Source organism: Podarcis pityusensis, assembly GCF_964106645.2.
Source record: "Podarcis pityusensis genome assembly, chromosome: 1".
Classification (NCBI taxonomy): domain Eukaryota; kingdom Metazoa; phylum Chordata; class Lepidosauria; order Squamata; family Lacertidae; genus Podarcis; species Podarcis pityusensis.
The window spans coordinates 108,021,989-108,039,412 of record NC_138028.1 but is presented as its reverse complement, the minus strand read 5'-3'; the positions used below and the strand labels follow the sequence as shown (position 1 = coordinate 108,039,412).

Below are 17,424 nucleotides of genomic sequence, written 5' to 3'. Positions count from 1 at the left end.
CCGGGGCACGAGGAACTCAGAATGGCAGCCAACAGCAGCTTCTCGCCATTCAACCCAGCATCTGGAGACTGGGAAGCATACGCCTCCCGTTTCACCTTCCTCCTAGAAGCCAAAGGGGTCACCGACGAAGAAGACGCCAAGAAGAGGGCGATATTCTTCAGCGTCTGCGGAGAGGAGACGTTTGAAATCGCCCGGGCTCTCCTTGCGCCTGAAGACGTCGCTACTGTTCCATACAAAACAATAATGGAACAGCTGAAGGGGCACTTTTCGCCGCAGCCCTCAGTGGTGGCTCGTCGAAATGCCTTCTACGCAAAGCGGCAAGCCCCTGGGGAAACCATAACGGGGTTTGTGACCTCTCTCCGCCAAGCCGCCCGGTTCTGCAACTTCTCAGAGCTGGAGAACATGCTTCGTGACCGCCTCGTCGGTGGCCTGAAGGATGAGAAGCTGCAACGGCGCCTCTACGCTAAGAAGGACCTAACGTTCCAGGTCGCTCTGGAGGAGGCCCTGGCAACAGAAGCTGCCGAGAGGTCGACCCAAGAGGCACGGCCGAGCCTGCCATCCCAACCGAGGGTCCACCATGAAGACCTCACCGACGACTCAGGATCCGACAGGGAGGAGGTGCACCGAGTACAGCAGCGCACTCAAGCAGCGCACAGACCACAGCTGCCTCGACGAGAAGGAGGGAACTGCGCAAGCTGCGGGGAGAGTCACGAGAGGAGGACCTGCCGTTTCCGCAACGCAGAGTGCAGGCAGTGCAGAAAATCGGGACACATCGCCCGGGTGTGTCGGGCTCGGCCCACCCGACACCAGGCATCAGATGACCAATCCAAGAGCCCCAGGTCCCGGGGCCCAACGCACCAAGGCAACTCGACGGAGCTCACGGACTTCCAGGTATACCAGTTGCCCCACCCCAACGTAGAGAAAATTTATGTAGAGGTACAGATAGAGGGGGCCCCATGCCGCATGGAGCTTGACACGGGTTCAACTCTATCCATAATCTCGGCAAGGACCTTAAGGAAACTGTGTCCCACTGGGGGTCCCAAACTCAGGCCGGCCCCATTCACCCTCCGGGACTTCCAGAAACGTAAGGTCCCCACAATGGGGGTGGGGACCTTCAGGGTGCAATACCGAGGGCGGACGCGGCAACTGGACTTGCTTGTGGTCAAGGGCCCCTACATTAGCTTACTGGGATTGGCATGGTTTGGACCACTGGGGCTAGCTGTCACCGGGGTGAACCACACTAGCTTACAAGTGGACGTGGACGCCATATGCAAGGAATTTCCAGGGGTTTTCGATGGGAAATTGGGACAGTATACGGGCCCCCCCATTGCGCTACAGCTTGACCCCGCAGTACGACCGGTCAGGCTCAAGGCCCGCCGGGTCCCGTTCGCCTTGAAACCCCGTATAGACGAGGAATTGGACCGACTCGTAGAGCAAGGAGTGCTGGAGCCGGTGCCTAATGCTCCCTGGGAAACCCCAATCGTCACACCCGTCAAGCCTAATGGTTCGGTCCGCATCTGCGCAGACTACAAATGTACCATAAACAAGGCCCTCACGGCCCACGCATACCCAGTGCCAGTGGTCAGCCATGTCCTTGCCACCCTGGCTGGGTCGAAAATTTTTGGCAAGCTGGACTTGGCCCAAGCATATCAACAGCTGCCAGTAGATGAGGCCACAGCAGAGGCACAGACGATTGTGACGCACAGAGGAGCGTTCAGGGTAAAGCGGCTGCAATTCGGTGTCAGCGTGGCACCAGGCATATTCCAGAATATAATGGACTCTCTCCTTAAAGGGATTCCTGGCGTCACCCCCTTCTTCGATGATGTGTTGATTGCCGGCCCCACACCAGAGGAGTTTGAGGACCGCCTCCGCACCGTTCTGCACCGTTTCCAGACGGCGGGTCTCAAGGTGAAGCGGGAAAAATGTCTACTAGGAGTGCCTCAGGTGGACTTTCTGGGATTTATGGTGGACGCAGAAGGGGTCCACCCGACTGGGGACAAGGTACGGGCCATTTGTGATGCCCCAGCGCCCAAGAGCAAGACTGAACTTCAGGCCTTCTTGGGACTATTGAACTTTTACCATTCCTTCCTTCCCCACAAGGCGGCGGTAGCGGAGCCCCTACACAGACTCCTGGACAAGCGGGCCCCTTGGGTGTGGGGCCAGCGCCAGGAGGCCACATTCCAGGCAGTCAAGGACTTGCTTGTCTCAAACTCGGTCTTGGCACACTTCGACGAGAGGCTGCCGGTGGTGCTAGCATGCGACGCCTCACCCTATGGCATTGGAGCTGTCCTGGGGCACCAACTCCCGGATGGAAGAGAGGTACCGGTGGCGTACTTTTCCCAGACACTCAACACAACCGAGCGGAACTACTCGCAAATCGACAAGGAGGGTCTGGCAATCGTAAAGGGAGTAAAAAAATTCCATGATTTCTTGTACGGGCGGCCCTTCACCGTGGTGACTGACCACAAGCCGTTGCTTGGCTTGTTTGCCCCCGAAAAGCAGACCCCCCAAGTGCTGTCTCCTCGCGTCCTCAGGTGGTCAATTTTCCTTGCCAGCTACCAGTATGCACTGATTCACCGACCTGGGAAGGCGATGGGCCATGCGGACGCCCTCAGCAGGCTACCACTACCGGAAACAGGCCCTGACCCAGCACCTGCACAAGAGGTTATGAGCCTGGAGCTGCTTCCCGACCGCCCCATTCAGGCACAAGAAGTTGCACACCATTCCAAGAAAGATAGGGTCATCTCCCGGGTCCTGGACTGGGTGTGGAGGGGATGGCCCAGCAGCAGCCCCGGGCCAGAATTCGCCGGCTACACAACCCGCAAACATGAACTGTCGGCCCACAAGGGGTGCCTGTTATGGGGAAGCAGAGTCGTTGTTCCCCAGCCCCTCTGCAAAAGGGTCCTCACAGCCCTACACGAGACACATCCAGGGGTAGTAAGAATGAAGGCCCTTGCCAGGAGTTATGTGTGGTGGCCGGGGATCGATGGAGAGATAGAGGCCTGGGTCAAACACTGCCAGGCCTGCCAAGAATCCCGCCCAGATCCCCCAAGGGCCCCAGTCCAGTCCTGGGAGTCCGCCCGAGCACCATGGTCACGCCTGCATGTGGATTTCGCTGGCCCCTTTCAGGGGAAAACATTCTTCATAGTGGTGGACTCCTACACCAAATGGCTGGAAGTCGCACTGGTACCGTCCACTTCCACGTCCGCAGCCATCCGGGTACTACGCAGGCTGTTTGCAACCCACGGGCTCCCTGACACTCTCGTCTCAGACAACGGGACTGCATTTACGTCAGGAGAATTCCAAACCTTCACAGCGCAGAACGCCATCCGCCACATCCGTTCGGCGCCGTTCCACCCTGCCACCAATGGCCAAGCAGAACGCATGGTGCGGACCACCAAGGACACCCTTCGCCGCATGACGCAAGGGGACTGGGAGTACCGCCTTGCCACATTCCTTCTAGCACAGCACAGCACCCCCAGCTCAACGACTGGCCGGAGCCCCGCTGAACTACTAATGGGTCGGCGCCTTGCAATCAGATTGGACCGCCTTCACCCCGATAGAGCTCAGGATGAGGTAGTGGTGGGGGAAGGCAGGAACCCCCGGACCTTCGAGGCCCAGGACCCAGTGTACGCAAAGAATTTTGGGGCAGGCCCAGCATGGGTACCCGCCACAGTCACCAGGGTCACTGGCCCCGTGTCGTACGAGGTGCTAACGGATGGGGGGCAATGCTGGCGCCGCCACTGCGACCAGATACGGCGACGATTCCCGGGAGAAAACCAGGAGGAGGACAGGTCAGAGGAGTCCCAAGGGAACAGCGGGGCAGTGAGGCTCATAGAGCAGGAGGGGCCAGCAGGAGAGGCAGAATCAGTAAATACAGAGAGGACCCGTGAGGCCGAAAGGACACCGGAACCAGAACCACGACTGAGCGAGCCGGTTGCACCAGACCAAACAGCCGCATCACAGCCAGCATCCTTGGAACACGAGCCAGAACCCGGAGCCCGGACCAGGGAACACCCCAGGCCACAACGCACACGTAGGCCGCCGGCATACCTTGAGGACTATGAATGCGACCTCCCGGGCAGGACTGGAACTTAGAGGGGAGGGGTGTTATGTACTGAGTTGAATAGGATCCAAACTGTAGCAGTCTGATTGGTCCTAGAACAATAGGATCCAAAAGGCAGCAGTCTGATTGGTCCTAGAACAATAGGATTCAGAATGCAGCAGTCGGATTGGTCCTAGAACAATGCAGCAGTATGATTGGTTGGCAGGAACCACCCAATCCTGCTCCAGATAGAAGTGAATCCACAACCTGATTGGCTTACAGTAGAATTCCAGAATTAGCCAATCATGTGCAGCCCATTGTGTAAATAATGTATATAAAGCAGATACTGTGAGGGGACATTTATTCATTCCTCCTCACCACTATGAGCTGAATAAAGAGCATGAAATCACTTTGCGACTCTGAGTATATTTCACTGCACTATCAAAGTCAGCCTGCCTCTGAATTCCCGTTGCTGGGACTCACAAGTGAGAAGAGTGCTGTTGCCCTTGGATACTGCTGGCTTCCCATCGGCCAATGTTAGAATAAGTTGCCTTTGGCTTGATCCAGCATGGCCTTCATATATTCACTATTAGACTGCATTTTCATCAAATTTTTTTTTAAATTTTTTTTATTGATTTTCTTTTTTCTCATTACAAATATACTTATAACATACAATTTACATAGCATCTCTCCCTCCCTCCCTTTGGACTTCCCTCAACTTCCATTTCTGACTTATTATCCTCATTATTATATTCTGCTATTTCCTACAAATATCATATTTTTCCTTTAATTGCATTATTTGTTCCCTATCCATAAAGTTGTAAATCCTGCCGTCAGGTCAATATTCTTTCTTTGTTTCTGCAAATTTAATATAAAAGGTTCCCACTCTTTTTCAAAATCCCTATTGTCCTTTTCCCGAAGTCTGTCTGTCAGCTTCACCAACTCCGCATAATTCGTCAGTTTTTCTTGCCATTGTTCGTTTGTTGGAATTTCTCCAGTCTTCCAGTTCTATGCTATCAATATTCTTGCCGCTATCATAGCATACATAAATAGTGTCCTTTTCTCTTTCGGCAGACCTTGTCCTAAAATACCCAACAGGAAGGCGTCTGGCTGCTTAACAAATGTTATTTTAAACATTTTTTTAAATTCATTATATATCATTTCCCAATATACCTTAACACTTTTACAATCCCACCACATATGGTAAAAGGTCCCTTCAACCTCTTTATACCTCCAACACTCCCTCTGTTCATTTTTATATATTTTGGCCAATTTCACCAGTGATATATACCATCTATACATCATCTTCATATAATTTTCTTTTAACAATATACAGTCTGTAAACTTCAAATTTACTTTCCAAAGTTTTATCCAATCTTCGAATTGTATATTGTGGCCTATATCTTGCGTCCATTTGATCATAACTGATTTTACTTCCTCATCTTTCGTTTCCCATTCCAAGAGGATACTGTACATCTTTTTTAGTAATTTTGAGTTCTCCTCTATTGCTTCCTTTTGGAATTTAGAAACCGTGTATAGAAAGCCTTTCTTATTGTCCTCTTTGAAGATATCTTTTAGCTGCCTATGATGCAACCAACTTTGCAAAAGTTTGTTGGTCAAACTTTTTATTTTTTAAGTACTGAGAAATCTATTGCTCTTTCATAAAAGGTTCAGGGTCTTTTCATTACTGTATACTGAGTAATCTTCTCTATTTTTTCTGATGATCATTTTGTTAATATGTCACATATATATATATGTGTGTGTGTGTGTGTGTGTGTCCGTATGTGTGTGTGTGTGTGTGTGTGTGTGTATGTGTGTGTATTGTTCTCACAGTGATTTCCATCATAACATATTGTTTACAGAATCACCATGATCACACTACTGAAATCCAAGAAAAAGCTCCGCTATGTGCTTCCATATTAAATAAACCTAGCTTCAGTTTAATGGGAAAATGGCACCTAGAAAACTGTGGAAAAAGTAATGGGTTTATCTGCCAAAAGGCTCAAGGTAAAAAAATATTTTTTTTCTTACTTACCCACCCCTAAAAAGGCACTTATATATGTCTACTCCAAATTAAGTCTTACTGAATTTACAGGGGTTACTCCCAGATAAGTAGATAAAGGATTGAAAAACTATTGTGTATGTTGAATGAGTATATGCACATCTGTTGAGCGAGGGTGTGTTTGTGTTTGTGGAGGGGCACAGGTCCTGAGCACACACCCATTGCTTCACATTTGGCCCTCAGAGGCAAAAAAAAAAAAAAGTAACATAAATCATGTAACATTTCTTTTTGTAAGCATGTATGTTCTGTTCCTTTTATGTGTGAGAAAATTTCCAAGACATATTAGCACTTCAGGAGGTATAATAGTCATAGTATGGGATTTAGCTTACTATTTAACATTTAACATTATTTTGCTCCAACAGTGTTCCTGGCATTGTGCAGAACACGGAATGCATTTTCCCTCCCATCATTGCTTACTGCTACAATTAGTAATTGGATTTTAGAAGGATGAGAAGCGGGAAGAGAATGGGCCAGCACCCTCCCCATTCTGCAAAGTATAAACTGCTAGTTGGTGCTGCTCTTTCCACACATCTCTCCTGGCTCTGTTGACTCCTGGAGTGGAGCTACTTTTCAGGGGGTGCAGTTTTTGGCATGGGACTGATCTTTATCTCAGTGGCGGAGCTTCATGCTCCGGCACCGGGGGCAGAGGTGGAGAGCAGGCGGGGTCAGGGCTGGCGCACGTCCCGGGGGCGTGGCGCGCTGCCCGTAGGGGTGTGGCACGCATCCTGGGAGCATGGTGTGCCGCCCATAGGGGCATGGCGCCCAGTGCGGGAGGGGGGCAGCCGCGATGGCACCCTGCCAGGATCACGCTGCCAGGGGTGGTGTGCTCCCCCCACGCCTCTTCCTCCGCCAGTGCTTTATCTTACAATCAAGAGAGAATGTACAGGGTTTGGTTTTAAACAAATGGCATAGTGGGGTTTTAATGGTCTGCCAAAAAACAGAACCTCTTCATTTTCCTTTCTGTGCCTTTTTTCTCCCAGTTCTGTCAATCCCCAGTGAGTTACCTTAAAGAAAATACAAGCAAATGATATTTTAAGATACCATATGAGTCATAAATTGCTCTGAGTTAATTTTAGTAAGCAATTTAAGAAATAGTAGACACAACAGTATTATGAGACAAAAATGGCCTCTGATCATCCAGCTGCAATGGTACATTTGTATCTCTGCTCTCTTCTTTGGAAATGAAACATGAAATGTTTTCTGTCTAGTGAATGTTTGGGCATGTTACAGTCCTACTGGCTAAGATTAATGGTTGAGCTTTTCACTCTTCCCATTTCCCAAGACTGCTTCAAGCTTCATCATATGATTTTATTTTATTTTTTACTAGTAGCAGATGTCACCCTAGACCAAAGGAGAACTCTTGTCCTTACAGTGGTACCTTGGTTTTCGAACATAATCCATTCCAGAAGACTGTGTGAGTTCCAAAACGTTTGAAAACCGAAAACTCAATACGGAAGCTGCATGGCATGTTCTACTTCTAAGGCGTGTTCGAAAACCAAAGCATTTACTTCCAAGTTTACGGCGTTCAAAAACCAAAACATTCGTCAACGGAGACATTCGAAAACCGAGGTACCACTGTATTTGGATACTAGTAGTAGCACCCCATAAGCAAGAGTGATTCATAATGTTCCATTCAACTAAGTCCTGCTCAGAATCTATTTCCACTGGATAGGATTCAACATGGTGGGGCTTATGCACATGGGAATGCAGTCTACACATGCAGTGGGACCTTACCCCCTTCTCCTTCCTACCACGCTCCCCCCACACCTGTTCTGGGGGTTCCTCCAACCTTCCAGAGCAAATTTAGGGGGCAAAGAGGGAAGAGAGGGGAAGTCCCATTGTGTGTGCAGACCCCAATCTGTGCATGCAACAACTTAGTTGAAACTGCTTGGAGAATTGTCATATTCACTCTCTTTGTTATGGTAATGTACTTTAAAATTCAGCATAAACTTAAATTCTCAAAGTACTTACAGCTTGAACTGTGATGTGCTAGTATGGGGCTTATGCCTTTTAATTATGCTTACAAGGATCTGTCCTTCCAGTGAGCACTCAGTGCTAGTGTCAGTGAAAAGGCACAACTGGTTCCTTTATGCTACTATTCAGTTCTGGTCCAAGTCTGTGCAGTGATTGGTGCTTTCAAGGTTTTCAAATACTGAGCCAACGAAAAATGTGATTTTATTATTTACTCCTCCATTGGCTGAATTTTAAACAAGTTCTGGTAATAGTATTATGTACCATAATATCCTGTAATATCTATTTTGTTTGGGTTTTTTCCTTGCTGCTTTTAATAGACTAATTTAGTTGTTACTTATATTACTTTCACACATGGCTATATCCTGTTTGAAAATGTAAATTTCTTAATAGCATACATTAAACTGAAAAGGTTTTCTACGGTGTTCCAGGTAACTCTTGATCTTTCATTTTATTCTTGTCACAGATATGTCTAGAAATGTCATACACTCTTCCGTGATGTACCCAGTACCAAATACTTTAGAGTATGCAAACAAGACATATACATTAATCCGTGGGAATATGACTTGGTACATGGCTTTAAAAACCTGCAAGGAAAATGGGGCTGAATTGGTCAGCATTTCAGACCACTATCACCAAGCCTTCCTCACTGTAATTGTAAATCGACTGGGCTTCGCCCATTGGATTGGATTATTCACTTCAGATGTAGGTATTTAAAATATTTGCTCATTTGCTGTGATTTAGCAAGTATGTTCAAATTTACCCTTTCAGTGGCTGAACATGTTAAGTGAGTTTGTAAATAAAACTATGTGTGTCTTTATTACCATTTGCCTCTATAAGTACCTTTTTAAAAAATACTGGGGGGAGAGGCTGCAGTTCAGTGGTAGAACACCTGCATTGCATGAGGGTCCAAGGGTCAATCCTCAGACTGAGAGTCAGTGTGGTGTAGTGGTTAAGAGCGATAGACTCGTAATCTGGGGAACCGGGTTCGTGTCTCCGTTCCTCCACATGCAGCTGCTGGGTGACCTTGGGCTAGTCCCACTTCTCTGAAGTCTCTCAGCCCCACTCACTTCACAGAGTGTTTGTTGTGGGGGAGGAAGGGAAAGGAGAATGTTAGCCGCTTTGAGACTCCTTCGGGTAGTGATAAAGCGGGATATCAAATCCAAACTCTTCTTCTTCCATCCCTGGCATCTCTAGTTGGGACTGGGAGAGACGTCTGTCTGAGAGAGGATGGGCTGCAATTTTGTGAGAAAGAGTTAAAAAATAAAAATCAGTTTGTGAACTGCCAGAGGTAATCAAACATTTCTTTTGTCAGAATGGCCTTAATTTTGAATGGTCAGATGGTACCAAGCCTCCGCATACTTTCTGGAGAGATGAGGAATCACAGACCTCTGGAAGCTGTGTCTACATTGATATTGACGGACGCTGGAGGAGCACTGACTGTGAGAGACTTCTGAATGGGGCAGTTTGCCATATTCCACCCCGTAAGCTGGTTCTCTCTCACGTTAAACACTGAAACCCTCTCAGCAAAGAGCCCATTCTGGCCTCTGAGCTTCATCTTAAGGAAGTTAAAATGAGGAAAGGGCCTTTTTAAAAAATGTTCCATGTTGAGATGTATTTCGCCTGTGTTGTAAATAGTCAGACTTTGTAATAACATGTCTGCCTAAGGAAAGAAGACAGCTTTCCCCAAATATGACGAGAAGTGCAACCAGTTTGCTCAGTTGAGCTGGTTCTTTGTGATGGGGATGATTCGGCTGCCTGGGGCTAAGCTGATAAAAAAAATAAGAGAGTACAGTGAAGGAGCAGAAAATATTATGTCATGAGCCCACAGCATGCTTCATGGTTCTTGGGGGAAGTTTCTTTAAAAAAAGCAAAAGATTACTTAAAAACAGAGAGTTGCCCCATTTCCTTCCAGTTTTTGGTAATGTACATTCCCCCAGGCATAAGGTACACAAGTACTCTTCTACAGACATAGGACTGGTGCTAATGTAATATATTTGTCTCAATAGGCAAATGCAGAATTTGTTAGATCTCTGGAGAGCAAATTCTGCCTTTCTGTTGTGGCTAAACTATTCCTTCTGTCACAGAGGAGAAGCCAGCTGAATCTAAGGGACTGTGTGATGAAAAACCTGTCCCTTGGATAAAATTTGAAAGGAGCTGCTACAGCTTTTCCACAGTTTTAGAGAACTCAGACTTTGATGAAGCATTTGAATTCTGCAAAAAGCAAGGTAATCTGTTGGTGGGAAAATTGGCAGAGGATTTATGGCCTTGCATCGCCTAATCGTCAGTGTTCTTTTCAAAGTTTCAGAGAAGTTATTTCAAAGACTATTGATCTGTTGTGATGTTGTTCAGCATAGCCGATGCAGTCCAGAAAAAGCTAGATAAATCTCTGGTACTGCCAAAGCAGTGAGTCCATGGCCACTTCACACATTACTGTATGTTATTAATTCATTGTACTCTAAATATTTGAAAAATAAAAATTAACTAGGCAATTTACATGCAACACCACATTGGGCACCATACCAGCAAATTTATGGGGTTTTGCAGTGTCTCAGCACTCTTTTTTGAGGTGGGGGGGCCACCCACAGCATCATGTTTGAGTTGAATGCATCCAAAATTCTGCACCCCACCCCCTGCTTGTTACTGCAGATTTCCCCTTACTGGGGGGAAAATCTGGTTAGTATTGTTATGACTAGTATAGACACAGAAACTCCAAAAGCAGAACTATTCCGTTTCTGGAGGTGATTTGTTTCTGAGATTTGGGGGGATAGTCTACTGCTATACCTCCCCAGTTCCAGTTTGGCCTAGCTGGGCACACCTGAACCATTGTATTTATGGAAACAGCTATGGAAAGGTTATTGGTGCTGCTTTGGAATGAGGAAGTATGTAATCTTGCTGTGCATGTAATTTTGTTTTTCTTCGTACCAGAGTACATCATCAGAAGGCCTAGCCTGGAATTTTTTTGCTAGGCTTTTTTGTTGGTGCGCAGGTCTCAAAGCTACTAAGGAGGGGGAAATTCCTGACAATTTCACATGCCTGCAAGAGAAAATTGCAATGAAACAGACCCGTGCAACTTTCTCTTTGGATTATTGTGCAGCCTTGCTCATCTCTACTCTGTAAATATATATCTTGAATTAATATGACATTGTTTCTTGATCTAAGGATGCACCCATGATATTGAGTAATGATTCCGAGTATCATGGAAGGTAGCTGAGGATTTATTGGGGGGGGGTATTTATGTACTGCCGTTCATATTTGAGTATTAATGCCCTTTCATTCAGTGACTTATCAGGGCAGTTTACGTAGTCAAGAAATACAAAAGCAAAACAATAAAACAGAAATATGTGTTAACTTGCTTGCGCGCGCACAGAAACAAAACATAGATTTGAAGCTAAAACGTGGAAAGTTTTAAAAGAAAGTATTTGCCTGCTGCTGGACTGACATTAAGATAGGCAAACCTCCATAAGGTGAGCATCACACAGGGAGTCTGTCCTCAGTGGATGAAGGGCTGCTTACTAGTAACCTCCCATTGTACTTCACTTGGTGGGGACAATCGGAGAAGGTCTCTGGTAAAGATCTTAGGTTCCAAGGAAGCACATGTGAGGGCAAGCATTCCTTTAGGCACTCTGGTCTTAACTTTAAAAGTAAAAACTAGCACTTCAAAGAACTGAGCCTGGAAACAAACTAGAAACTATTGCAACTGGCAATGTACTGGCATGGTCTGCTAATTGTATTTGATAGCAATGCGTAGAGTTCAGATAGCGTTGTGAGAGAGTGTTGGTTTTTAAGCAAATCATGCGTAAATCTGAATCTCTCTCTTTCTCTCTGCTTTCATCCTCAGGTTCTAATCTTCTAACTATTGAAGATGAACATGAAAATGCTTTTCTTCTGGAAGAATTGCATTCTTCTGGGCCTTCAGTTGAAACAATTTGGCTGGATATCCAGTTTGTTACTGAGAGTAAGTAAAGGGAATTGATCAGATACATCCATCCGTTTCTGTATAGCTGCCTTTACAGGGCAAGTTGCTTGGCTCATTAGTTAACATATACGCTGTAGTCGGTAAGACACTGCCAAATTCTGGCTACATAATCACTTTGTTTCTGTTGCAGTTCCTCTTATGTAATGGGCTAATTCCTCGGTCTGAATAGCTACTAATAAGTATGTCTCTGTGTTTGAAATACAGATGGTCTGGCAGGAAAACCGGTTGTTGTTGTTTCCTCCAGGGGTTTTCCCCACACACACCCTGCCACACCTCTTGGTCAATGCTGTTCCTTCCATCTTGGGCTTTTTCTTGCCATATCTGAAGGAGCATCTTCACCCACATTGTTCAGCCTGGGCACTGAGGTCTAGCCCCAAGGGCCTTCTCGGCAGTAGCGCTCTCCCTGTGGAACGCCCTCCCATCAGATGTCAAGGAGATGTCTTTTAGAAGACATCAGAAGGGAAGTCTTTGATGTTTTAATATGTGTTGGGAGCCACCCAGAGTTATTATTATTACATCTTATCCAGAAGTGACTAGGAAGCACATCCTGCTATAAGCTATTCTGATCAACCTTTCTTCCCAGTACTAAAAAGGGAAGGAAATACAAGTCAAGGCATATTTGTGCATTTATTTATTTATTTATTTATTTATTTATTTATTTATTTATTTAAAATCGACACTCCATCGTGACTAATCTGGGAGGAAGTTACAATGTCATAAAATTTATAAATTTGAAAGAGTAATAATCAGTACATACAATTTTAAGGGTCTTGTGGGGTCAGTGTTCCTATGCCGAAGTTCTTAAATGTTCCTAACATGAATTGGAATTCTTATACTGTAGGTACCATTACCAGAGAGCCCAGAAACATTTCTGTTTTGCACACTGACAAATCTTATTTAGAGATTTCTTTCTGCTGAACTGCTCTTATAGGCTTGTTAAAGGTTTGTGGGATGATTCCAAAATAGTTTTGGAAGAACACACAGTAATGGCACTGCAGCTGAATTAAACATGCATTTGGACTTGGAAACACTTCATTTTGTTTATTATTTCAAGTACAGTTGTGAACTTTTTTTGGTTTTACTGTTTGATCGTTTGTAAATTGCTTTGAGGTTTTTTGTTTTTTTACAATCAAGTGATATATGAAGTTTATGAAATAAACAAATAACTTTATTTTCTTTGGGGTTGTAAGCCACTCCATCCCAAAGGCTGTGAGCAGCAAACACTTAAAAACCAATATTTTTTTAAAAAAGAAATAAACAACATATTGCATTTTTAAAAATGAGGGTAGATCCCCAAAGAAATTGAATTTTCATAAATATTCCATGAACACCTCCAAAATAGCTTAACTTCTATGGCAAGGAGGACTCCTTCTTATTCTTGCTTGGAGGCAGCTAAAGGTAGATGGAACTTACCCTCACCTCTGCAGACCCAAAAAAACAGCTTAGTTTTTATACAGGAAGCAACAGAAATATGGTATTCTGCTCATAGATGCTCTTAGAAACCCCCCCAAAAAATTCAGTTCTGATGTAAGCAAATATTTGGGAAGGAAGGTGACAACTAGAATTGCATTCTGCTCTGCACAGCTGTATAATGATTTCCACATTTTTTTGCCCATAGACAATACAATAACGTGGTTTACTGGTCCCCCCATTCAATATTCAAACTGGGGCATCCAAGAACCTGATCTAGGTCAGCTGACAGGAAAAGTTTGTGTTGCCTTAAGGACCACAGATAGAGTCTGGCAATTATCAACCTGCCAAGATAAAAAAGGATTTGTATGCAAAAGAAGCACAGGTATGAATCCACATTGAAAACAACATATGCGGGTCCCCAGTCTTGGGCCTGGGGGAATGCACCTGAAATCTGCAAAGCTGTCAAGGCCCATTTTGCAGAAGAAAAACAGGTGATGCTCAGACCATTCCCCACCCCCCACCCCTGCAAGCCATGCCAACTGTACACACATACAAAAAAGCAAACAAATCAAGTAGCACATCTGTCTAAACCAGGGGTAGTCAACCTTTTTATACCTACCACCCACTAATGCATCTTACTTGGTGGTAAAATTTCCTTACCGCCCACCAGTGCTTGATGGAAAGAGGATTCAGCTTGTTCCATAGAACCCCCTACCGCCCACCCAGAATCCTGAAACGCTCACTAGTGGGCAGTAGGGGCCAGGTTCTGATCTAAACAAAAATTTCAAAATACAAAATTGAGAGAGCTGGAGGCGGGGTTGCCAAAGGAGATGTTTGAGGGCACTGTCGTTTCCTCTTCGAATTCTAGCCTTCCAGTTTACGCTTAATCAGATTATTGGCACCAGTAAAAATCCCACCTCCTGTCAGCAGGGCTCTATGGAGTGGCAGAGCCGCCGCCACATCAGCAGCCCGGCTTCCCACAGCATCAGTTTTGTTGTACCCATCACATACCTTGAGTGGGGGGGGCGGTTCTGTCACTTGGTTGGATACTGAAAATTGATTCCTGTTAGTGAGCAAGAAACGTACTACTTCATCACTTTCCTGTGGGATTCCCTTTCAATTACTCCCACTGAATCAGTTGTGATTACAGTACTTCTATTCTAAGTAAATATTGGGACTGCATTGCTAGTTGGTTAAACCCTATATGTACAGGTGAATAAAAATCAAAAGCATTTTTGTTGCTAGAAGAATGAATGGTTAATTGTTGATAAAATGTTCTTTAGCTGGACCATTTTTAGTTAAGGTATTGATGTTATTGCCTGGCCAGATTTGTTCCTTGGTTCTCAAATTCTTTTTTCATGAATTTATTAAATGTGAGACTTGACTTGATGACTACAGACTAATATCTTCTGTGTATAACTATTTAAGCAGTTAATTGTGCAAGCCCACTCTTGTACACTGTTCAATTCTGGGTTATTATTTTTCAGCTTATCATGAAATTTCAGTACAGCCCGTTAAAGGTATGTTTTGTAATAACTTTGCTATATCTGAGTCAGAGAAATTGAAGCTAAAACAAAACGTAGTGTTATTTCACTTGATGTTTTCTCCTCTCCTCCTTCACCTTTCCCAGTACTGTACCGTAGAATTGTGGTCTTGGTGGTATTATTGACATTTGTGATAGCTGCCAGTGCTATATTTGCATGTTGGTGGTGCTTGAACAAACCCACCCATCTCTGTAGAAGGATGCTGCAGCTGAGAAGTGCTTGTCCAGAAGAAGCGAACTCTGACACTCCAGCCATTGAAGAAAGCATCCTCATTTGCAATCTTGAGAAAAATGATGAAATTCAATGATACAGCAGTAAGGACCAAGAACACATTCATTTAATACAAAATATTATATATTCAGCCTGTACAATTAAAATCAATTTCGTGTTCTTAACACAACGTAAGATCAGATCATTGTGTGCCTATACCCTTTTGTAATCAGCTTTTGACTGATCAAGAATGGAAGAGACCTGCTACAGCCTACACCATGTTATATGTTCATTGCTATATATGGGCTGAAAACTCTGGAAGTAGTGCACAGACTTGAAGCAGATACGATGCTATTGATATTTATCGTCCAGTAAACCCACTGGAAGAGTCGAGATCAAGCACAAGGTTCTCCAGCGCAAGACTCTTTAGTAAGCAGCCATTGAGTGACGTCTAAAGATGATATCTTGAAGAACATGACCTTCTGTGATGCTGCTGGAATCAAAATCCTTAGGATTCAAAATACCAGCACCCCATGTCTTATTATTCTCCTCTTCCATGGACTATAATTCTCTTATTTCCGTGTGTGAAAGGGTCTGTGAAAGGTGCATCATAACAACTCTCCACTGTTGTGGTTTGGAGTGGGCTGAGTTTGTTTCTCCTCAGTGCTCATCAGCTATGGTTTCTACATACCCTTCATGTGCCTTCTTTCATAAAGCTTCTAATAATAATGTGTGTGAAAACATGTCTGAGCTAAAGAAACTAATACAAAAGCAAGTTATCTTTTTGGTTTTAGGGACGTGAGGCACTTTCTTCCAAGGAAGGAAAGAGGAGGAGGTTAGCCCATTGTCCTTTCAACAGAAATTGTAAAAACTGATTAGTTCTGAAACTGCAAAGCGACTACTGTAACAAGAGAGTTGTGTTGCTAAAGCTTGTTCTCATATAATACAGTTCCTCATTCCCACCCCAAAAAATAACACCCCTGGGGTTAAAGAGCTCCATTCTTATTTGCTCTCCTCAGAGAACTATGCATTCCCAAGTTAAGGAAGATGTGTCACAGACATAGCCTTCCAAGTCAGAATAATAATTGTTCTAGCCAGATGGGAAATGAGAACACTTAAGCAGCATGTCGCATGAAATTAATGTCCTATGCTTTAGTGGTAAAGTACTAATGGAGTGGGTCCTCCAGGCAGAAAAGTTTGCATCAAGAGGGAAGAGGGGGAAAAGGAAAAGAAAAAAACCACTGCAGACCAAGCTGTTCTTCTGGTCAACTTAAGTGTGGCTATTTCATCAGATAAGAAGTATAGTAAATATTGGATAAGCTGCTTCTAAAGCATGTTGCTTGACTACTACTTCCTTTGTGGAGAGACTGACTAATTTGTTTGGCAGGAGAAGGAATCATTTCAAGACTACATTGATTACACATAAGTCAGTTTCACAAATGCTAAAATCTCAGGACACAGTGACATCAAATAGGACCCACAGATATTTGTCATTCAGTGTTTTCACAAGGAAGCAGATGTTATTGTTATAAAGCGTGTATTCACAGCTGGATTAATTCATTTAAAAAGTATTAATTAAAGTTCACAAGAGTGCATGCCCAGATCTTCAATCTCTGTTCACACAGCCTTCCATGTGTTTTGGACTATAAATCCAGATGTTTGGGACTACAAACCCTGGCTAGGGCTGATGGGAGTTGAAGTCTAAAATATTTGTAGAGCACCAGGTTGGCAAAGACTTCTTTAGCATCTACTAAGTGAACTTTCGGGGCTCTTTGGAGGAAGAAAGTGAGTAAGGCGGGGCTCATGATAGACATATATAACTTTGAGTGGTATGGGAAAAGTGGATAAGCCTTATTCATAATACTAGAACTTGGGACCATCTAATGAAGCTAAAGAAGTCTTCATGTGGAGGCAGCAGAGCTGAAACTGGTTGATGTGCTTTTGTCTTGCTCGTCATTCCATTATTATTGTCCCAGTCAGAGTGTCCAGCTGATTATTATGTGACTTTTCTCACTGGAAATCAAAACAAGCCCGACAGCAAAAACTGCAAAATTCTTTAGAAACCCCAACTAAAATAAGGGCCACAACAATGCATTGAGTTTTAAATTGTATAGTTCTTAAATTTTAATTGAGGTTGGTGATTTCACCTGCTTAGTTGTTTATACATGTTTGTGTTGTACTCAAATAGCAAAGGCCGTTG

The 17,424-nt window shown here is 44.6% G+C and overlaps 1 protein-coding gene across 3 annotated transcripts in view; it reads left to right on the top strand.

The window, feature by feature from the left end:
• PLA2R1 (phospholipase A2 receptor 1) overlaps positions 1 to 16,447 on the top strand; it is a 71,168-nt gene extending 54,721 nt beyond the window's left edge. For 2 of the 3 annotated variants that reach the window (XM_081005658.1, XM_081005657.1), the window contains exons 23-30: positions 5,908 to 6,052; positions 8,545 to 8,783; positions 9,394 to 9,562; positions 10,166 to 10,306; positions 11,920 to 12,036; positions 13,676 to 13,852; positions 14,958 to 14,990; positions 15,101 to 16,447. In XM_081005658.1, the coding sequence (XP_080861784.1) occupies positions 5,908 to 6,052; positions 8,545 to 8,783; positions 9,394 to 9,562; positions 10,166 to 10,306; positions 11,920 to 12,036; positions 13,676 to 13,852; positions 14,958 to 14,990; positions 15,101 to 15,321 (1,242 nt within the window). In that variant the 3' untranslated portion in view covers positions 15,322 to 16,447. Of the gene's footprint in view, positions 1 to 5,907; positions 6,053 to 8,544; positions 8,788 to 9,393; positions 9,563 to 10,165; positions 10,307 to 11,919; positions 12,037 to 13,675; positions 13,853 to 14,957; positions 14,991 to 15,100 lie in introns of those variants that run through there. The other variant, XM_081005659.1, reaches the window with a different exon arrangement.
• The last annotated feature ends 977 nt before the right edge of the window (positions 16,448 to 17,424 follow it).